Source organism: Acanthochromis polyacanthus, chromosome 18 (genome assembly GCF_021347895.1).
Source record: "Acanthochromis polyacanthus isolate Apoly-LR-REF ecotype Palm Island chromosome 18, KAUST_Apoly_ChrSc, whole genome shotgun sequence".
NCBI lineage: Eukaryota > Metazoa > Chordata > Actinopteri > Pomacentridae > Acanthochromis > Acanthochromis polyacanthus.
Window position 1 is genome coordinate 4,806,145 of NC_067130.1, and position 23,224 is coordinate 4,829,368.

The 23,224-nt window shown below is 40.2% G+C and overlaps 1 protein-coding gene across 4 annotated transcripts; it reads left to right on the forward strand.

Annotated features, from left to right (window-relative positions):
* Positions 1-22,939, forward strand: LOC110966426 (calcium/calmodulin-dependent protein kinase kinase 2). Of its 4 annotated transcripts, none has more exons than XM_051938792.1 (18): positions 1-352; positions 6,196-6,491; positions 7,258-7,599; positions 8,371-8,418; positions 9,427-9,480; positions 10,662-10,713; positions 10,848-11,014; positions 11,809-11,845; positions 12,029-12,050; positions 12,172-12,260; positions 13,541-13,740; positions 13,956-14,009; positions 14,126-14,199; positions 14,327-14,414; positions 15,979-16,110; positions 17,615-17,718; positions 17,921-17,974; positions 19,828-22,939. In XM_051938792.1, exons 2-18 carry the CDS (start codon positions 6,261-6,263, stop codon positions 19,898-19,900), a joined length of 1,821 nt encoding a protein of 606 aa, XP_051794752.1. In that variant the 5' UTR covers positions 1-352; positions 6,196-6,260; the 3' UTR covers positions 19,901-22,939. The 4 variants fall into 4 exon arrangements, with proteins under 4 accessions (XP_051794752.1, XP_051794753.1, XP_022071477.1 ...); XM_022215785.2 differs by having other exon boundaries at positions 2-352; positions 10,881-11,014; XM_051938793.1 differs by lacking the exon at positions 17,921-17,974.
* Positions 22,940-23,224: the final 285 nt, after the last annotated feature.

A 23,224-nucleotide genomic window follows, 5' to 3' on the forward strand; every position in this document is an offset into this window, starting at 1 on the left:
GGGGCGCCCCTCGGTTAGTGTTCGCAGCACCCAAGAACCACAAAGTGTTTCATGTCGAAGTCGTGAGTTAAACGGTAAAAAAGGGGAACAGAAAGGCAGCTACTCCGCAGATCTGACACCGGCTTCTCAGAAGCATTTCCCCTGAATTAGCGTTCTGTAAATGCCTGCTTTCAACACTTCCTCCATGTGAAACACGGGACCTGCGAGCTCCGCTGGATTGGTCCATCGGTTATCGGTCTGCTACATTTCTCTAACGGCTACAGCTAGCTGTCGGAGGGCAGAAGCTACTCACACCGAAGAGAGGGGGAGAAGCCTCATAATTCTGACTTGTAGGCCCAGATAACACGTTAAGGTAAGCGTATGGTAAAATTCAGACCGTATTTGTGTCTTTGTCGTGTTTCGTGGCTGTGTTATCGCCTCTGCCTGAGTCGTACTAGCATCCTTGACTCCTGCATCTACAACATCTGTATCTTGACAGATGAGGCAGCTGCTAACGTTAGCTGAGCCGCTTTAAGTTAGCTTAGTGGGTCCTCAGACGACGGTACACTCGTTTTTCTTGCCACTTTGCTTCATCAACAAAGCCGCTGAACCATTATTTTTATATACAAACTCTAAGATATACGTCTAAGTTGTTAATGTAAAAGCTAAACATTGTCATATCAGGTTGCACATTGAAATGTAACTCTAATTTGTGTGTTTGAATCCGTCACCTGTTTAATATCTCTGATCAAAGTGTTTCCTGCACAAGGTTGTAATAGTTTCTGGTGTTATTATGTCATGCTATTGATTTTTAAGAATGAAAAGTTGCACCAAAGAGGGCTATTATGAACCCATAGAGACCCCTCTGGTGTTATTTATTGATTTGTCCAGTTTTTTTTTGTTTTTTTTTGGTCCTTTGGAGTGTTTTAAGACAACTATTAAATTCATAAGAGAAGAATGATTTAAAATGAATGCCCACATTAGGGGGATAACATGATGTGCCTTGTCATGGTAAATACATGTCTTCTGTTTTTGATGCTGATCTAATTTACTGCAGGATTTGAGTCGGAGAACTAAAAGCACTTTGTCTAAATAGTCTTTGCTGACACATTTAGGCCTTTTAGTCTTTTAGGTATTCTGTGGTTGAGTCTTGTTCTGTTAACTGGGTTTACACTAGATACCATGATAAAGCTAAAAATTTTAGAGCTAAAAAATGCATCAGCTAGAGCTGAAATAATAAATACTTTGATATCCAAATGGAGTTTATTGTGAAGATCTTTGCTTTGAAAAATGTTTATTATCATTATGTTGTTATAGTTGTTCAACAGAAACCAGTTTGTCTCCATGAAATACACATTTTTACTACACTCTGATGATTAACTGAGAATATAAGGATTTTTCTTAGCTTTAATATCAGCTGTATTTTGGTTTGGAGTTGATTCGGAGTGAATAATGGATTCACAACCCCAAAGAATGTGTCAGAGTACTGCCTGATCGTGGTGCATTACTGAGGTGAATATCTGAGCTACCTATTAGATTCTCAGTCACATTCAGCTTTGATTGTGTGATAAAGCTGCAGTTAAGTTAATCGAGGACATTCATCCCTCCATTTACAGGAGCTTATCTCTTGCGCGGCTCCGCAGATCGCTGACAGTGTTGCCCTGTTGATCTTTAAATGAAGCTGGGGATCCTCCTCTGCTCCAGATGGCCCTGTGTTGTCCTGCTATGTCAGTAGGACTGTGTCTGTGTTGTTATTCATGCTGTACATGGCCTGGACCCCCTGCAGGCTCTGATCAGTCCTCTCTTCCACTCCCCTCCTGCCCAGTTAGCGAAAGTCAGGTCATGTGACTTTTGTTCTGATAAGAGGCGCAGTGTGGCATCTGGAGCTCAGCAGCATCTGTTGGTGTTTCACGGGGCTCAAATCTGACTCCTTGTTCTTTATCTCGCTGCTGAGATCACCAGGGATCAGGGAAGTTTAGGGCTTTAGCCAGCAGTTCACTTGTTTATCACATACAGTATTTCTATTCAGAGATTCAGGGCTGTGCTGTTTCAGTCCACCAAGGTCATAGGCTTCTTTTTCCCTAGTGCTAGTTAGCCTAATTAGGAGAGGACGTCTAGTATGAATCAGATATTTCACATGCTTTGCCGATAGCTTGGGTAAAGGATGTATTAACGCGTGTCAATTTAGGACTAGGGTAATAGTAGTTATAGTTTCAGAAACTCCCTTTTCAAATAGTGAAATATTAGACCTCGCTAGTCAAATGTTGACATAAACCAGCTCACCGTGCTAGTGTAAATCCTGCAGGTCAGACAGTTATTACTGACATTAAACAACTAAAGATAACACAAACAGCTGTTTGACTGATACTTAGGACAAATTTCCAAAAGCTGCCAGACAGAGAATGAGATTTAGCGTGATATTATGTGCTGTATTATAAGTGATAACGGCTTGTAAAGATCTTTTACTACCATCAGTTTAGAAACTGCACAAACACTTTGCTGTGTGAATGGAAACAGACCTTGATGTCTATCATACTATTTATCTGAGATCAAAGTAGGTCAAGCTCGGTAAAGTGGCCTCCTCTGATACAAAAAGCCGACTGTAGCTGCGAGTTTCATCGAGGGTCAAGTCTGTATTTTTCTGTACTCTAAAGAGGATGAATGCTCTCATTGGGAACATTCTGCTAATTTAGTGGCACCGATAGTCCGTGTTAAAAGTCAAACTTCATGTGAAGAGCTTTCTTTTCAACTGAAAGGATCATTTTACATGGGCAGTAAATGCCAGCAGAGTGAAGAATAATGAGAGAAACTTGGAGGCCATATAGAACATTTAAGAGAGTTGTAACATCTTAAAATAATGATTAGTGATAGACCAATTAACTGGCTGTCTGAATAATCATGTCAATTAAATGACATTTTTAAATAATAAAGATGCTACTCTTGATAACATATACAGTCTTTACTGTTTGTATAATAAGATTGATTCCAACCTTTTAGTGGCACAGCTTAGTAATATTAGTTGTGAGTTGTATTTTACTAAATCTACAAGCAGCTAAACAAGCTTGCAGGGCTTGAAAAGCTGTTGGATGGACATCCAGCATCCATTCCTACTGATGACCTAAAGGGCAGTGGTTTCAATACATTTATCAGATTAATCATTTTCAGTATGCGGAGGATGTTACCCAGACATTTTTTATTTTATTATTATTATTGTTAGTAGTGATAGTTTAACTTGGTTGTAGAATGTGCAATATCGATGCAGCTTCTGAACCATCAGTGACCTCCTTGTTTCAGTGTCAGAGATTGTTTACAGAACAGTCCTGTCATTATCTTCTTGCAATTGTTTTATTTTTTTATCATTACTATATTCATTGGATGTAACACAATCACAGCTTTTGTGCTAATTTTTCTATATCCTGTGACATTTAAAAAAAATGTAACGAATGTAAATTAAGTTTTTTGCATTAGAACAAACAAAATTCAATCTTGTATCCAACAAATACTGAACTGAAGCTTCAGTTGTGGATTGATTTGTGGTAGAAAAATCTGTCACAAATCAAAAAAATGTGTTCAGCCCAAGTGTTAGTCTTAGATAACATAAAACTTCAGATTGGAATTTAATTCCCTAATAGTGTTGCACCCAACACCACAGTTTTTAACAAGCAAAATTGGACCGTCGTTGGTATGTAGCTGACACCAAGAACAGGTAGGTATATATGACGATAGGAGATATGTGATGTTACCTAAAATTAGTTAAATAGCCCACATATATCTGTATCGGTTGATATCGGAATTGGAAATGGAGAGTTGGACAATATTAGCATATCGGTTATTGGCAAAAAAAACAATATTGGGCATGCCTAACAACAAGATATCGGCCTTTGAAAAACTCATATTGTTCCACCACTAAGTACTTTATGTAACAGCAATTATTACGTGTGTGTCAGTGACCAAAGGCATCAGGTAGTAAAAAACACCAAAGATGTAGGTTCCTGCCCGTGAAGCAGTTATTCTCATTCAGTCTCTGTATAAATGTGCGGTGATTCTTTCCTTTATCTTGGTTTATATCACTATATATAGGCAAGCAGTGGAGGTAGAGAGGCCACCTGGAGTGGGCGTCTCATCCCACACATGATCCTCCTTCTGAACTTGGCTGGAGCTCCCGCTGTCTTGTTTATCTCATGGCTGCATTTTGTTTTTTGTTTATGTTATTCTGTATCGGCTCCCACACACTGATGGTGCCACAATCCCATCTAAACCATGACGGAAATCAAAGATCTCTCCTTTTCTTTTTCGCCTCCTTTCTGCTTTCCTTCTCCCTTCATTCCTCTCGCAGATAATGAGCAGATAATAAGCTGGGAGAGATGGAAATGGGCCTCTTGAAATTATGCAAAGAATGGGTTTCGGTTAAATGTTGTGCAGATAATAATTAACCATGTTGTATAACTGACATGAAAAGCAGACCAAGCTTTTAGAGACGCATCAAATCTGTCCACTTAGAGCTGAAATTTGTGATACCAGACGTGTTTGCTTGCATTAATTAGCACTTAACAGAATGTGTGGGAAAAGTCCAAGTTCCTCGGATGTTTCATATGGAAGGAGCTGTATCTGCTTATGTTTCAAAGCTAGTGAACGGCATCTCCGATCATTTTTCCCACACCTTTTTTTTACACTCGCAAGTTGGTTGGTGCTGCTCCAGCTCTGTAAGTAATGAAACCTTAGATGTGCATATAAACCTCTTCGTCCTTTGTCACAGGATTTATATCAACTCTAAAGTGTTTTTTTGGCGAATAAGAGACAGGTACTCTGTTTTTAAAGTACTCCACGGTAGCTTTAAGTCAGATTCTGCATGGCCACTGTTCTAAAATAGAGACAGAAAACTGAGCATCCAGATTTATTTTTCTTTATAAATGATATGTACTCTGTTAAGGTGTCCCTCAATAAAGCTGTGGTTTTATGTGTTGAAATGAAACATTAACACTGAAGCAGGAGGTTGATATTGGTTAAATATGATCTTTTTTGTGATCCTGTTCATGCCGTATTTTTACATTTAGGCAAAAATACAAGATAAATGTGCTAGGATGAATGTAGCATGCAATAACCATGTGCTATGTCAGTGCAGGAGGTGTTAACAGCAAAGAGCAGCTACTTTAAAACATAGTATTGAAGCTGTTGGTAATTTGTATGCTGTTAACAGATGTTTGATTTTGCAGCATGTGCAGATTTATCATCCTGAAGCTCAGTCAGGATTAGCAAGATAATTGGATTTTATGTGCTATTCGTTTCTATAGATTCACAGTCATTTCAGTCATATTAATTAATTTGACCTCTGTCCAAAGCCATCTACAGATTAGGGCTGCAATGATTATTCGATTAGTTTTCAAGAATTAAATTAACCGCTAGCAATTTTGATAGTCAATTAATTGGTTTCAGGATTTTTTTTAAAGGAAAGATCGAAAGTCTTTTCTTAAATTTGAAGATTTTCTGGTACCTTTACTCCTCTGTGACAGTAAGCTGAATGTTTTTGGTTTGTGGACAAGACGAGACATTTTAGGATGTCATCTTGGGCTTTGGGAAACACCGATAGACATTTTTTTTAACCATTTTTTGACATTTTATAGATGAAACAACTCATTGATCAGTTGAGAAATAATAGTTAGATGCAGCCCTACTACAAGTAAGTTTCAGTTCAAGCTACTGTAGATCTCCTGAAACCAGACACATTTATATCTCGAGAAGAAATCATAGGTTTGGGTGAAAACTGCACATATTTAAAATTTGGATAAGAAAGATATGAATGAGATCCACATGCAGTTCTGAACTGGATGTGTGTTTCTTGTAAAGGAGTAACCTTGGTCTGCTTCAACATCATTGGAAAAATGTGCACGAAGCCAGCAAAACAAACCATTTGCATGTTGCATAATTGTAGATAAGATGGTCTGAAAGAGCTCTGAGGGTAAGTGGATCGCTAATGAACATTCAGACGTCTTCCTCGTTAAGGGTGGTTCAGGGAATTGTCCATTAATTGTGGTCATCTTATCAGGCAAGACAGATGCTGCAGACGGGAGCAGGTGGTGTTCATTTGACATTTTATTTCAAATAGCCTCTCCAGGAGGACAATATTTATATAAATCACAATGTAACAGAGTTGTTTACAGAAAAACGGATGCTCTCTGTGTGTCTTTTCTTATTTTGTAATTTGCTGTTGTATCTTAGGCACCATTCCCCGTGAGGTTTCCATCTGATGGAGCAGTGGTTGTCAGGCTTTGTGAAGACGCACTATGTTTCCTTGCCATGTAAGCCCCTGGCCCTCTGCTGAGCCCCCGGCCTCCTGCGGTAGTCATGCCACCCCAGTGCAACCCTCACAGCCCCTGCCTGATCTGCTGTGCAGCTGTCCTGCTCCGCCTTTGAACACCCACTCTGAGACGCCTTCCCCAGACCCGATGGAGTCCCTCATCGTGGTGACGGAGTATGAACCCAGCAGACCACCTGGAGAGACCGGAGAGGAGGAGGTAAGATGGAACATCTTCGGATAACATTGTATGTACAAGACATGGAGCTTAATTGTCCATTTAGGTCTTCTCACACATCTTACTTTAATGTGGTATCCAATGCAATGATGTGTGCGTTTGGTAGAGCTGTTGAAGGCTGTTTTTTCTTGTCTGTTATATTGATTGGATTGTGCAAGTGTTGCTCTGATTCTGTCTACCTTGTAAATACAGAAATAAAAGGCAGAAATTGTATGAAATATGAGTATTGCGTTGAATTTAAATATAAAATGTCAGCAGGAAAATAAGCACAAACGACATTGTGTCCTACTAAGTTGTAAACATTCAGTTTAAACATATTGGTCATCATACACAGGAGGTCCTCGGTTTACGACGTCCTCAACTTGCGTCGTTTCGCCACTACTTTAGCACTAATTTCGGTCCACCACATTGGATTATGCTACACTTGCTCTCTTCATTATGGCTCCCATGCACAAGTCAGACTTACAGTTTACATTTTCGCTGGTATTTTCCTACCGAGTTGTGTTTCAGTGTAAGCTAAGGACTGTTTTCGTTTCTATAGTTGTACAAATATGCAAACTTATTGATATCGTTATGCACGTAACGGCTTTGTTTACATTTTCACCAAAGTTCCAACTTACTGCGAAACTCGACTTATGTCACACTGTAGGAACGGAACTCCGATGTAAGTCAAGGACCCCCTGTATTAGAGGGACATCATGACTTGCATTTGGGGAAACTAAAACAATCTGAATGCATCGTGTCTCAGGTAGAAGAAATGGACAGCTCTGAGACGCCCGAGCCAGCTTCCTCTACGGCGACACCTTTCCGGACTCCATCCTGCGACCTGCTGTCCCATACAGTTGGCCGGCCAGAGGCTCTGCTTCCCGAAGCCCAAGAGCAAAGGGGAAGATTAAACCTGTCTGACAGGAAACTATCTCTGCAGGAGCGCTCGCAATCTGCAACATCACCGTGCAGCTCTCCTGGACTCAACGGGCGCTATATATACCCGTCTTTACCGTACTCTCCCATCACGTCACCCCACTCCTCCCCACGTTTGCCTCGCCGGCCCACTGTGGAGTCCCACAGTGTTTCCATCACAGACCTCCAGGTATGGTCAAGTCTTCAAGGGAACATGATTCCAGTGAAAAGTATTCGACTATAACACTGTCTTTAAAGTTGATTTTGCAGCTTGCTAACACTAAATAATGCTTCTGTTTGCTACACTGATGACAGTAGTTATAGTACTATCAATGCTCGGTAGAGCCAAGCCAATTTTGTCTGTTACTGATCACAAAATCAGAGGAAATGAGCTAACATGAGGTTACTGGCGGTGTAGTAATAATTGTGATTATATAATCTAGCATCTCTGCACCATTTGACCCAGTGTATTCCCTTAGGGGTTGTGTATTACCCAAAGCTTTACACATGAATGAACACTCTAACTAATGTTCACACACAGCCAAGCTGCTTCAGCATGTGTTAGTATAATGATAAACATCACAAACAATGTAAGAAGAACTGCATGTGAATTTGTCTCAAATGCAGCAGCACACTGGTAAAGACCAAGCTTTGTGGAGGCAAAGGTGAGTACACGTAGTCTCAGTAGATAATAGCTGTAATCCCTGTTAAACATAGATAGAATCTCTCTTAGGGCAACAGGCTGTGGAGGTTTTCCTGTATGTTGTTCACATGTTGTAGCTCACAAAGTCAAAGTATCTGAACTTCCATTAACTGCACACAGAGGTGTTTGCTGAGTCACAGTGACTTGCAAAAAATTTGATAGATCTAGGGTATGTAACTGCTAAAATAGGAAACGTGATTGCTTTTTGAAAAACAATTTTCTCCTCTTTTCTTTTTCCTTTCCTCTCTTTTTTTCAAGGACTGTGTTCAACTCAACCAGTACAAGCTGAAAGATGAGATTGGAAAGGTACCATCAGAGACAACTCACTGATTGCTCCCTTTCACTGATTCTTCCATTTTCTCCTTCTTCTTCTTCTTCTTCTTCTTCTTCCTTCCGCCTACTGCATGTCTGTCAAGTAGCACACATCATCAAGGACATGCAGTAACAGTCTCTGATATCCTCTCTCCCGGCTGTCCTCATTTCCCAAACTGTGTAAACTATCAGGCCATGGGAGAGTTGGAAGATGGATGAGAGGCTGGTATAAATAGCGCTCTCTAAGGGTTGTGCAAGGCTTAGTGGATACAAGTGTATGTGAGTGAGACTGTGTGTGGTGTGTGTGTGTGTGTGTGTGTGTGTGTGTGTGTGTATGTGTACATGTAAGCATGTTTTAGATTGTGGATTTTTTAACGCAAAACTTGCATGTCTGTGTATTTGTGCATTTATATTGACATGATAATGAGTTTGTTTTTGAGCCCAGCAGAGACAATTAAAGCCTTTTAAGAATGCTGAACAGCCTCTTGTTATCAGATCATCTCCGGGACTGGAGGATGAGCTCTGTTGTTGCCTGTTCAATCTCCAATCTGCTCTCCCAGCAGGAACTGATCCTGCCCTCTCCCCCCCTCCCTCCCTCTCTGTTTGTTTTTTGTGCATGAATTTGTGCACACAGGCTACTAATTGGGCCCTACTTTTTATCCTGAATTTCCTGTGTGTGGGCAGGGGAGCTTGCTAACACAATCCGGATCCAGTTTCCTTAATTAGCCTGAAATCAAAAATGAAAGAGAGAGGGAGAGATGATTTGAATTTCTCTGTTCTCACTTTGAAGCAGCTGGTACTGTCTCAGTGTACACTGTCAGCCCACTCACTTCCCTTGTGTGTGTGTATATATTTGTGCATTTGTTCCTGCGTGTATTTTTATACATTTTGAATGTTTGCTTTGCACGTAATGTGTTTTTTCTTGTCACTTCAAGAACTCACATCTGCTCAGTCTCACTTTTGGCTGTTGGCCTCATATTCTCTTACTTCTTCCCGGAACAGGGCTCCTATGGTGTTGTAAAGTTGGCTTACAATGAGGACGACAACACATACTATGTAAGTGTTTGATGCACACGCGAATACAGATGTGATTTCTTTACAGCTATTAATATTTCCTCACTCCTCTCCAGTTCCTCATCACACGCCCCACACCCACAGGCAAACCTCACAAAAACCGAACCAACTTGCCACATTTAATGGTGTGATTTTATGTGAATTCTCCGCATGTCTCGAGACAATCGAGCTGACTGACTAATGTAATAACACATCAGCTTGAGCTTTATTCTTTCCTGTTCATGATTATTGTTGCAATTCTCATTAAGCTGCATGATTGTCACTAACAATGACACGGGGATTATTTTATTATTTCTCCCAAGTGACAAAGCCCGCATGTCACATTTAGAGATTATATCACTGTCATAATAACAGAGGGCATTGAGGCTGTGAGGGAAGAATCTGTTTCTCCGGTTCAGGGGAAATATCGACTGAACAGTGTAGCTGTCACACACTGTGCTCTGACTGGATGCTTGTCAGCTATAGTTATTGTGGAAAAAATGTTCCCGGACATCACTGACTAGCTCGACATTTGTCTCAGTATTTGCAGGTTAAATCATTTTGATGATTTGACAGCAAATCGTTGAGCTAGCCACGATAAACATTCATCCAATAAAGTAACTGCTTACATTTTGTTATCTGGCAGCTAAGAATACATAGTTGGATTAGATGTTTGAAAACATTCTTTTGTACATACATCACAGTTTTTCCATTTCCCCTGGGAAGCTGCGAAAAAAATGTTTTATTTAGCGACAACTGTCACTAAAATAACAAACCTCACAGACCCAGCAGCATGGAGGAAAAACATGTGCTTATACTGAGTATGTGTCAATCATAGCTTGCATACACGATGGCTGGCGGCAACATCCAGTGTTTCTTTTGTAATTCTAACTTTCATAATCTCTTGTACTGATGACACTGCTCAGTGTTTGTAGTCGAAAACACACAAAGGATGTTCAAGGTGGAGAGAAATTTATAGGTGCTGAGATAGTCATCTGTAGGTGTGTGAGTGGGTGCACTGTCAAATAAGCGGCATATCACCGTGCTGTATCTTACTCATCTTTTTTGTCTGCCTTTCTGTTCATCTTCTCTTTGGATCTCTTGCCCGCTGGACTCTCCCACCCCCTCTCCATTTTCCTCTCATCCTCCTCCAATCCAAATCCATTTCCCTCTCGCTCCTGTAGGCGATGAAGGTGCTGTCCAAGAGAAGGCTGATGAGGCAGGCAGGTTTCCCACGTAAGTCTGGAGACGAGGACAGATGGTTAACACAGCAGAAAGCACAATCTGTGATGCGCCACTGATATATGAACATTGCATGCCGGTACTGAAGTCCAGCTTGTCTTTGTTCTTGTCCTGTCCTCCCTCACTAGTCACCCATATCTGTCAACATTCTCCTCCATTAGGGAGACCTCCTCCTCGTGGAGCCAGAGCTGCTCCCGAGGGTCCTGCTCAACCTAAAGGACCACTGGAGAGAGTCTACCAAGAGATTGCTATCCTTAAAAAGCTGGACCATCCTAATGTAGTGAAACTGGTAGAGGTGAGTAATGTTAAAACATGGAGTCGACTGTTTTAGTGTAATTTTAACTTAAGGCATTTGTACACGTATTTTTTGTTTCACTTTAATTTTGCACCAAAGCTCTGTTCACTTTAAACGTGCTCTTTTACACATATTTATAGTTGTCCGTACTAGCTTAAAACCTATTTTCCTTCTGTAGTCTGCTGCCCTAGTTTAAATGCATGTGTGTGTGTGTTTTGTGAGAGCAAAGTAAACAATGGAGTCAAATTCCTTGTGTGTGTTCACATATTTGACCAATAAAGCTGATTCTGTTTCAAAAATCAAACGTTTTTTAATCTGCAGTGCCTTTAATTCCAGGGTGAACAAATACAGATAATACAACTGTTATGCAGGGTTTTTTTGTAAAAATTGTGCCCCTCCTCCCTTCTTCAAAATGTGGCAAAGGGAAGGATATTTAAAAGTCAAAACAATATTCTTGAAGGATTATTTCGTTTTATAGAGAGTGTTAACCTCATTCTAAACACAAAGAGGTAGCAAAGCAAAGTTTGAGAGCAAAAAATGACCAGAAGTTTGTTTGTTTGTTTTTTTAAACCCTGAATGCACCGACATTGTGTTAAATTGTAACATGGCTGTGTGTCTCATCAGCACTGCTTTACACTCGTTTATTAATTTTAGCACCCCCGAAAGCAAACTTCGTGCAGTTATTAGCAGCTCCAGTGAAGTTGCATTTAATTTTCTGGCATACGAAAGATGATCTATTGTGTGTCTGTGTGTGTGTTTACACTAATTTCCATTCCCCTGTGGTTCGGTGCCAGGTTTTGGACGACCCCAGCGAGGACCATCTGTACATGGGTATGTTGTGTTCAGACAGTCAGCCTTCAGAAAAACACAAACAAACAGCACACACTCATGGAGTTATGCATAAAGCAAACATAAAAGAAGGTCATTTAAAGCTCATCTTAAAGTCTGTTTGTGGCTGTGGCCTATTACCTAAAAAGCTTTCCCTCACTAACCTCATCTGTGTTTCTGTCGCAGTGTTTGAGCTGGTGAAGCAGGGGTAAGCTAAGCCTCTTTTATGCTAATGCTTGTAACACTGGAATGAGCTCAGTCTCATTAGTTATGATTGCTAATTGGGTGTGTGTGTGTACCTGTTTATGTGTCCTCACGCGTGTGTGCAGGGCTGTGATGGAAGTGCCGTCAGATAAACCTTTCAGCGAGGACCAGGCGCGTTTTTACTTCCAGGATCTGCTCAGGGGAATCGAGTACTGTGAGTCTCCTGTTACTCTTCCCCTCAGCCTGTGACTACATTATGTGTTAAGTGTGGGTGTATTGGGGTTGTTTATCCTCGTCTCTCTCAGGTGAGCTGTCACACATCTGCATGAGGATCTACATGAGGTTTAGATTCACAGCGGATTCAGTATTTATTAAGTTGCAGTTTAATTTAGAATCTGTTCAAATGTTTTCAGGTATGCAATATAAATTAATTTACTCAACCTTACTCAATACTTAACCTTCTCGTAGTTGTTTTGCCAGACAGATATATTATTACGTGACAACAGCTAGGCAAATAAGCCTGTAATATTTTTGCAAAAATTTTCTGTTCCGCTGTAGCGATTAGTCTATTTGAAATGGCTGTGAATACCTGAGTTCTAATTATATGATAGCAGTAACAAGACAAAGCTCTTTCTGCATTACCGAGATCTGCCCTCGTCCCATAATTCTCCCCTGCCATTTACACAAGTCCTTCATCTGTGCAGCTCTCGACTCCAGCCACCCACAAGGCTCATTTCACATCATCTCAGCAGCTCTTAATGCATTTCAGCACAGGAGAAGAGCTTTTGCACAAAGTGTCGTCTAGGAGACTAGTACTGAGGAGAGGAAAGGGAGGGCTCTGCACCAGGGGCACAGAAATAGTCAGGACTCACTTAGTGCTCATCACAGCACAGGTAGTCTGTTAAAAGACACATTTCAGACAGATAAACATGACACACTTCATTTTATTCTTGTTTTGATATCTGAAGCAGCATCGTGAGTGTAATCCATTCTGGTGATGTGAGTAGTTGAGAAAATGTTTCCCCAATGATTTATCCAACTGGACTGTTAGAAATCCTTCCTCGTGATTTCAAATTATTGTTGTTCACAAATTATTTGTACAAATTCAAACACATGTTGGGGTGAAAATGATGTTTTAAGACCCCTTCTCTGCAATTCTACAATTTCATTTAGCAGACGCTTTTATCCAAAGCGACAGACATCTGAGAGTAGATACAGCACAGGAAAGGATCTAGTTAGGAGAAAACAACCTGGATAAGAGACAAGAAACAAGCTCAAATGTGATAATAGGACTGTGGTGCCTACAGGCAGTGCAGGAGGAAATTGGATTTGTTATTTTATTTATTTTTTTGCTTTTTGCAGTGTGTTCTCGTAGAACAGACTTGCTTGTACCTAAAAAGAACAAAAGGAATATTAATGATTGTTCCTATTCTCAGAATTCTAAAACATCAGTTTGTTGCTGTAATAATGTTTTGTTGTTATTTATCTGAACAGTGCATTATCAGAGGATCATCCACAGAGACGTCAAACCCTCAAACCTGCTGGTAGGAGAAGATGGACACATCAAAATAGCCGACTTTGGGGTTAGTAACCAGTTTGAGGGAGCTGACGCCCTCCTGACCAGCACTGTGGGAACACCTGCTTTTCTTGCCCCTGAAGCAGTCTCTGAGACCAGAAAGAACTTCTCTGGAAAGGTGAAGCAACAGTGAGCTCACTAGTGCCATCTGGAGATGATTCTTAGAAATGCAAGAGCCTTTTCATTTACCTAACATTAGCACTGCCAACACCGCCCTACTTTTGATATTTATCTCAGACACAAGTGTATATTTTTGTGTACAATGACAAAATTCAGCTATTATATGCTGAGCAAAAAATCTAATAAGATGTTTGTCTTGTGTTTTTTACAAAGGCTTTGGATGTTTGGGCCATGGGAGTGACTCTTTACTGCTTCATCTTTGGAGTGGTGAGTGTGTTCAATGGCAAAACACAAAGAGTAAATACTGGCATTTGCTTTTATTAAAACAGTTTCTCTAAAATGATCTGTTAGTCTTCCATTAAAACCGCTTCATATGTCCACAGTGTCCATTTATGGATGAGCGCATTCTCAGTCTTCATCAAAAAATCAAGACTCAGCCTGTGGTATTACCTGAACAGTAAGTTCTCCTCCTGTCATTTGTCTATCAAGGGCTGTTGTTTATTTAACTAAATACACATTTTGACCACTTATTTGTTTAGTTACTGCTGTCTGATCTGCCGTTGTGTTTTTTTCTGTAACAACAGTGCTGACATATCAGATGATCTCAAAGATTTGCTGTTGAAAATGCTCGACAAGAATCCAGAGACCAGGATATCAGTCCAACAGATTAAGGTAAACACTGACGGGAGCAATTAATTATGTTCTAATTACATATTTTTGGGGCTGCACAGTGGTGTAGTAGTTAGCACTTTCGCCTTGCAGCAAGAAGATCCCCGGTTCAAATCCCGGCCTGGGCTCTTTCTGCATGGAGTTTGCATGTTCTCCCTGAGCATGCGTGGGTTTTCTCCGGGTACTCCGGCTTCCTCCCACAGTCCAAAAATATGCTGAGGTTAATTGGTTACTCTAAATTGTCCGTAGGTGTGAATGTGACTGTTTGTCTGTATATGTAGCCCTGTGACAGACTGGTGACCTGTCCAGGGTGTCCCCTGCCTTCACCCGAGTCAGCTGGGATAGGCTCCAGCACCCCCCGCGACCCTAGTGAGGATAAAGCGGTGTATAGAGGATGGATGGATTACATATTTTTGTGTCTCTTGTACTATTCGTACAGGATTAGTATTACCTGGGGATTTGTGGTAATTTGTTAATTAACATCACATCTGTGTTTCTTGCAATGCATTCACACGGGATAAGCAAAGTCTGTATTTTACTTGAATTTGCTGACATTGAAGCCTGGACATGATGTCAAATCTGTGCACGTCTGATGGGTCACAGAATACGGTGTGATACCTGCTCTGTCCAACATAATTTGTGCTTTCCTAAAACCTGTACATCACTGTTAAAAGGCTATATTGTATCAACGCTATTGTTAGGATCTCATTAGGTTTAGGCACAAAAACCACTTGGTGAGGTTCATGGAAAGCTTGTGATTCGGGTTAAAATGACCACTTTTAAAGTGGTATGTAGTCGTCATGGCAACAGTAAATATGTCAAAGCAGCAATGTGACCTGACAGCAGTGGGCAGCGTTGTGTTAAACCTGTTGATAGATAGGCCTAGAAAAATGTTTACCACATGCTGCTACACGTCATCCATCTCAACATCCTACTAAATTTTCCTCTTCTTGATGATCTGATTTTGCAGTTTCTGTGAATGCTCCATAGGCTTGTTGTGTATCGGTCTACTCCTGCATTTGCACCTAAAATGCTGTCAATAATTTCCACCGCAGCCTCCATAATTCAACCAGGAAATTTTAAAATAAATAAATAAATTCCCCAATCACTGAGATGCAGATTTGCAAGGGACTAGCATTATCACAGGACGCTGGTGTTTGGTGAAATATGGTAGGTAATTTTACTTTGTAAATTACAGACATGGTGCATTCGCATGAGATTAAGATCACAGACATCCTCCACAGTTAATACAAACCACCACTGGTCCGGAGGTAATAAAAATCCTGTGCGAATAGGGCTTTAATGTCATTTTGTAAATCCATCAATTAACTGTTACCTTCACTCCGTATTAATTTGCTCATAGCTGCAACTACTACTGCTCTTGTCTCATTGTTGTTAGATTATACACCCGTGAGCGACATGAATAGCTTATGTTGAGCTACTAAAATAGAACACCAGTCCTATCAAATTCATGGTGGCTGGACTTCAAAGTGTCTGAGTTTGTATGTATGACAGGAGAATCAAAATGAAATACACACTCTTTCTGTTTCTCTGCGCTTGTGTCCAGGTGCACCCATGGGTGACGAGGCATGGTGCTGAGCCTCTTCCTCCAGAAGACGACAACTGTTGTATGCTGATCGAGGTGACCGAGGAGGAAGTGGAGAATTCTGTCAAACACATACCAAGCCTGGCAACAGTGGTGAGTCTCTGAACTCCTTTCTCTCTCACAGTAAACATTCACAAACAGCTCAGCCACACCTGGGTCTAATTTACTTCTGCTCGTGATGTCGTTAAGTGAAACGTCATGGATGGGTGCAGCTTATTTGCACTTCAGCTACACTAAAAGACGAGTGATAATGAATCAGGAGCAAATTAGTTGTTAATTCTGCGCACATCTGCATCAGTATGTAGAGTATTCCTTAAGTTCTGATATATATATGTTTATTTATAAATCACATCAAAAATTGCACCAGGGCTGCACAGTGGAGTAGTGGTTAACACTTTCGCGTTGCAGCAAGAAGATCCCCGGTTCAAATCCCGGCCTGGGATCTTTCTGCATGGAGTTTGCATGTTCTCCCTGTGCATGCGTGGGTTTTCTCCGGGTACTCCAGCTTCCTCCTACAGTCTAAAAATATGCTGAGGTTAATTGATTACTCTAAATTGTCCGTAGGTGTGAATGTGAGTGTGATTGTTTGTCTGTGTATGTAGCCCTGTGACAGACTGGTGACCTGTCCAGGGTGTCCCCTGCCTTCACCCGAGTCAGCTGGGATAGGCTCCAGCACCCCCCGTGACCCTAGTGAGGATAAAGCGGTGTATAGAGGATGGATGGATAATTGCACCACCCTGCATTATCTCTCACCATGCCTTCTCTAACTGCGCTCTCGATGCTTTGTGCTACAGCACATGTATGACTCACAGTCTTTCTAATTTATTTTCATTGGTTACATTAACTGTAGCTAAGTGTGCTGAGAAATATGACAATTTTCAGATGAACTTATGTCTTGTGTGAATTTGTTTTTAGGTTTCATATTTTAGTGAAACTCTTGACAAGACGTAATTGTACAAATATAAAATCCATTAAAACCTTAAGATTCACTAAATGTGCCATCATGTTAGCATTTACTACCACAGTGCAGACCTCTGTTCAGATGCTGTACGTTAACAGTAAATAAATACATGATTTCTAGATGGTGTATGATGAATTCTGCTTGTTGTTTTATAAGATGATAAAACGTGGCAAACAGTAAAAGGATCATATAGCAGACCTCTTAGTGATGTGTCTTCATTATAAAAGTTGCTCTCTGGTTATTGGTTTAACCTCTAAAGACTCATGTCTGATTATCAAAGAGGCATATTCAGATGTTTTTCCCATTAAAACAATCTGTTTATGTCCTGAAACTGCTTAAGACGTAACTCTATACACGCATGTAAATAATCTAAAGAATAAGGATGTGAAAAGTAGAACCCCACAAATTCGCAGGATTATTTCCTTACATTTGTCAAGTATGAAACCTAGAAAGTCTGAATCAGTGCTCTACAGTTTCAAGGTGGAAATGCTCAGCTTTGATATTGACTGCTTATTTAACTCATGATGTGTAAAAAAAAACTCAACTGTACAAGGGTCAAAAGTTTACAACGTAGTTTAAATGTTTAAAACTGAGCCTGATTTTCAAATTTGTGTATTATTGTTTTTTTTCTTCCAGATCCTGGTGAGAACTATGTTGAGGAAGCGTTCCTTTGGGAACCCTTTTGATTGGGGCCGAAAAGAGGAGCGCAGCAGTTTGTGTGCTGCAGGCCAAACGCTCACGTGAGTTCACAGGCCTTACTAAAACTGAAGTTTTGCAGTAATATTTGGAGTCACAGTGCTCATCGCAGTGTGCTGTCAGCAACCGTATTCTCACCCCTGGGTCCTCTGATGGCATCAATCCGCCAACGCTTGTCAAATAGTTTTTTTTTTTAGTCTGTTGGTAGGCTGTTATTATTTCTCTCCCCCCTCTGCTGCCCTGTAGGAGAGGCAGAGCAGGCAATGTGAGATACTGCTACATTCACTGTAACCAAAAAAGGTAACTAATGTTAGGACAACTCTTGCCTGCCATAGTCCTGTTTAAGTAGTAGAGAACATACTTTATGACCCCTGGCATGATATAAGCAGCTGTGCTTCCCAATATGGCCGTGATGACCAAACGCTCTGGTGCATCAAGTTTGTAAACTAGCCTGTGCTGGTTTAGGGGTGTTTGGACAAGCCATCTCTGGGAACGTTGCGCCTCGCCCAAGAGTCTATAGTAACTGCAATGCTGTGTATTTTATGTCTAAGGGTGCTTTTGGTGTAGCATGTAACGCTAAGTGCACAAAAAAACATTTAATTATATTGTAAATTGTGGAGAATGACATTTGAATCACTTAAGCCAAGTGTAGCTCCTGAATACAGATTCTTACTGTGGCGATGTGATGTGTGGGATAACGTCCTTTATAGATGGGTCATTCCAGAGTTGGAGGACATTTTACGTCCCACCTATTAAATTTCAAATAATCCATGTACAGAATACTAAAACATGCAGTTCTTATCTAAATATTCTTGTCCTGAGACCAAATCTAAAAAACTAGGAGTAAAGAATCTTTGAAAATATTTTTTAAAATACCAAATAAGTCTGGAGTTCCCCCTAAAATACCATTTTTCTCTTGTCCCACCCTCCTGATGACCAAATTCAATCTCAAATAAAACAGTTATAATGAAATTTAAACCTCCTTTTTTTGGTCTTATTTCTTTTATTGAGGTCTTGTAATTGTGGGAAATTTTTTTTAATCAATTTAATAATTATGCATGGAACGTGTGTAGCATAACCTTTTTAGCTGGTAGAAGTAGAAAAAGACGGTGAATCACATAAAAAGGTGGCATAAACATTGTCCAACAGTTTTCCTACAGAATGGGTAGAGCAAAGCTATGTCACCTTTTCTCATGTTCATATTTTCACCACATTGTCAGCCTTGATTGAACGTCTCACTCTGCCTCATATTATCAGGATCAGACTCATTCTTTGGACTGTTTTCCATCAGTCAGTTTGTCCTCTTGGTCAGCAGTAACAGCTAGCTAAATATCTAGCTTCTACTGCTGAGAAAAAGATCACATTAGCATGGATTAGCAACCCTGTTACTGTGATTAGAGTAGGGTTAGTAAACAACACAGAAAACATGGAATAAAAATGCTACCATTGATGTGGAAGCTGAGCCAATCAGTCCTTTGATAGTTTATTACCTATTATTGATGAATACGGAGCAGAAAACTGTAAAAGAGAAGGTTTATTTTTCAAAAACTTTGGAGCCCAAATGTCCCCCAATTCTGGAATGACCCATAAAGCAGTGGTGTTAGAGACACTGTCACAATCTTAAGTAATCCAGTTGTAGTCGACACTCACACTTTTCCAGGAATACTTGAAGCTACAGTTTGTGGTGCTGTCTTGATTAGCATTATTCTGTAACACAGCAACACCACACTTATAGAACTTCTACCTTTAAAAACATAAAGAAAACAAAAGATGCACTTTTGTCTACCGTCGGTTCATCATGAGCCAAGAGCATCCATTTACCTTGATCAGGTGTTACTCATCCCTTGCATGATGCACTCGTTAGATTTGCCTGTAAAGTCTTGTCATCTTGTGTCTTAACAGTAATGATTAACCTCTTTATTGCAACATTTTCCCCCGTTTTTTGACCTTTTCTCAGTGTTTCTATGTTTACTGAGCTTCCCCTTGTTCGCCGTATGTGGTATAGAAATGAACTCCTCGGTGCGCCTCTGCTTTGCGTTATGTAACAATTTAATGCTCGCTTTCATTTCCTAAACAGGGTTAAATAGTGCAGGATTGACAGTCGGCTCACAGCGTCGCTAGAACTAATTCTGCGCCTGTGGTGTGTTACTTAGGAAACAGGAGAGTGGCGACGGCGTGAGGAGTATGGACCTGCCCTACGTGGGAGAGGATGAGGCTCTTTCCTGATGCAGAGGGTTTATTATGCACGCCGGTATCCGCCTGCCTGCATCCACACAGCACGACAACCCTTTACTCACAGTTTATACTGGCAGCCTACACCTACGTACGTTTCCTGGGAGGTGGACGAGTGTGACGGACACTTAAAGAGGAGGGATTTAATGATCTTAAGGCACTTTGACAAGCATTTCCTAAGCTTTTTGTTCTGCTTTCTCTTCTTATACAACTTAGTTTGGGGTTGTGGGATCCTTCCAGGAGAGAATGCTCCTCCTGCACACTGAACCTTCACCCCTTTCCCCCGACCCGCCGTCCTCCTCTTACCCTGCATGCGTTTATAGTCCCAGCATGCTTCGTCTCAGGCTTCAACTGTACAGGTTTATCGTAGTTTAGCCGCTTGTGTTTCTCCTCGTCTCTACTTGACAATACTTTCAGGTATACGGGACACGGGAACAAGACGTGGTGACGGTTTACGGGGAGGGATGGTTGTCTTCGCCACTGGCACTCTGTTTGAGTAGAGCGGGTTTCTTGACAACGATTGTCTGGTTCACTCTGCTTCAGAGGAGCGGTGCCCAGTTTTGTAACATATTTCAGAGTGAAGTATCTGTACAGTTTTCGTGAAATGAAAAAGGGGAGTGAAAAAATGTTTACTTCATTGAATGCATGTGTTTACTTTCCCAATGCAAACACTCTATAAGCTATTTATGAACGTCCCTGTTTGACCGTTTGTTTTTAGGTTTTTCTTTTATTTCAGTCAATAGAAGGCTTTAAAACAGTCAATGTAGTGCTACGTGAACGATCACTTTCATCATTACTGCAAAAAGACGGCATAGGAAAATTGGGATTTTCTTCATTTGCAGATTGAGTGTTTCTAGTGGATCTTTTTTAAGTGAATCAGTACAGGATTTTTAGGTGTTTAATATGAATTTTTAAATTATTGGAGCTGCAACAAATGAAGTTTTGAAGCTAGTGCTCAACCTAATGCATATAAACGGAAGGTGTTGGCGCAAAATAATTCTGCAGGTTGATGTTTCTTTGTCAGACTGTTCTGTGAATTTCACATCTCAGTTGCATCATGCTTTAATTTCACTTCTCCAAGTGGATGTCTGGAAACAGGAAATTCTGACAATTGAACCTCAAGTTTAAATTCCGAATGTTTGTACTTGTTTTATTTGTTTTGAATCACTGGTATTAGAAAAAGGCACATTTCAGGACACCAAAAATGTTTAATTATGTATGATTTTGTAAAGTATGCTAACTTTACACTCACTGTTCTTTGTTGAACCTTTAGAACCGGCTACTGATGTAAGGCTAAGGTGGACGCATAGTGCAGACGCAGAGTTTTTTGTACAAATCTATGCATGACATATCTGTAGAGGTGTTTAACTTAATAAAAAAACTGTTGTCATCCTTGGTCGGAGACGGAGGCCAACCTGCAAATATTTCTATTTTTTAAGTACTTTTAGTTCTTATTAGTTGATGTGCTTCATTTCAGATCCCAAAGCAGTAATTTCCATCCTTTATTTTTTTGTTCACCATTCATTTGTTGTCCCACAGCTGTTAGTGTCAGTGTAGATAACATCACTTAATGTGTCTCTAGCTAACTTAGAATATCAACACGATATTGATTATACCATTTAATGCTTCCACACACTAATTATTTCAGCACTTAAGTGTTGAATGTATACGAAAGGGACTGGAATTTCATTTTGTACTTACTATTTGCATGTCACTCTGAACTGTACCTACTAAATGTCTGTTTTTAAGACGAGTACTATGCACACGTGTCTTTATGGTGCAACGGTACGTCCTGTCAGATTGTCGCGTACAGTGTGCACACTCAGCGGTTGGATGAAGAGGGCTTTATGTGGTCGATTGATGCTAATTTGCTTAGTTTTTTCCTGATTAAGTTCTGCTCTCCACTGTGGGGCAAACCGCTCTGGTTTTAGTTTATTCTTAAAACTGCTTTTTAAATGTAGTTCCAGCTGGCAGTTCATTAATCCTCGTGTCGTCCTGCGGGTCAAATCGACCATTTTAAAGCGTGAAAATGTGATAAAAAATATTTTTACAGTGAAACTTCTGATATCCACGTTTTCAACATTTTTGGGGAATATTTTTGAACGTTTTTTTGGTGGGGAAAAAATGTGAAAATTTTTTCTTAAGAACATTCACAAAAAAATCAACCAAAATCCAGCGAATTTCGCTGGATTTTGGTTGATTTTTTTGTGAATGTTCTTAAAGAAAATATTAGAAGTTTTACTGACATATATGTAATCACTTTAGATATTTTTAGGATTGTTTTAGAAGATTTTTACTCATTTAAAAAAATATATTTACAAGAATTTTCTTGCCAAATTTGGGGGATTTGTTTTAAATAAAACTTAAGGAATTATTGGAATTTTCTCCGTGAAGGTTTTGCAAATTTTCTAAAATTTGGGGATTTTTTTTTTTTTGCTGAATATTTGGATTTTTTTTCAGACAGGGAAACAATATTTTTTGCCGCCCGTAAATGAGGACAACAGGAGGGTTAAAATGTACAATTTAGTCCGAAAGTTAGTTAAAAATGCCTCCTTTTGTTTTGTCTTGTAAAATATTGTCACGCATGACTGATTAAGTTTTAACTGTGATCAGTTTCATCCCTTTCAGTGTGAATATTTTGCCCTCCGTGACCAACAAGAATGAACCGAAGGACGGTTTGAGTGTGAATGCTGGGAGACGATGCAAGCCACAACAAAACTGTACCATGAATATTTTATACACACAATATTAAAACTTGGTAGTTTGTTTCGATACGCCTGCCCATTATTGTGAAAATGGCCAGGCTAAGTGATTGACCTTTCTTGTTCACTTGGTTTTGCATTCTGTAGGGTCGTTCATTTTACTAAGAGCTGTGGGGGCTCTTTTCCCCTAAATGCATGCCAACATACTGAACACATACCGCTGTATCGTCATAGCATGAGAGGTTCCTGACGACACAACAGGACCTTTTGATTAGTTATTCTATACATACTGTACCTTGTTCATCATTTGAATAAAATATTATTGCCTTTCTGTAATGGTTTTGGTCCTGTCATTGGGAATAGCAGGGTCAGTATATAATCGTGGGACTTTTTGTATCATAGTGGACATTTTTGCTGTTTTCAGGTCCAACATCAACATGTGACATCTGTGGCATTGTGCCGTGTGATAAAACTGCACCTTTCAGAGTGTCCTTTTATTGTGGGCAGTCTAAGGCACACCTGTGCACTAATCATGGTGTCTAATCAGCATCTTGATATGACACACCTGTGAGGTGGGATGGATTATCTCAGCAAAGGAGAAGTGCTCACTGTCACA

Bases quoted from the DNA above. Each gene is read 5' to 3' on its own strand.
- LOC110966426 (XM_051938792.1), top strand. From the start codon at position 6,261: ATGTTTCCTTGCCATGTAAGCCCCTGGCCCTCTGCTGAGCCCCCGGCC. The intron at 14,010-14,125 runs GTGAGTGTGTTC...ATATGTCCACAG, and splicing joins ACTGCTTCATCTTTGGAGTG to TGTCCATTTATGGATGAGCG. The intron at 14,415-15,978 runs GTAAACACTGAC...GCTTGTGTCCAG, and splicing joins TATCAGTCCAACAGATTAAG to GTGCACCCATGGGTGACGAG.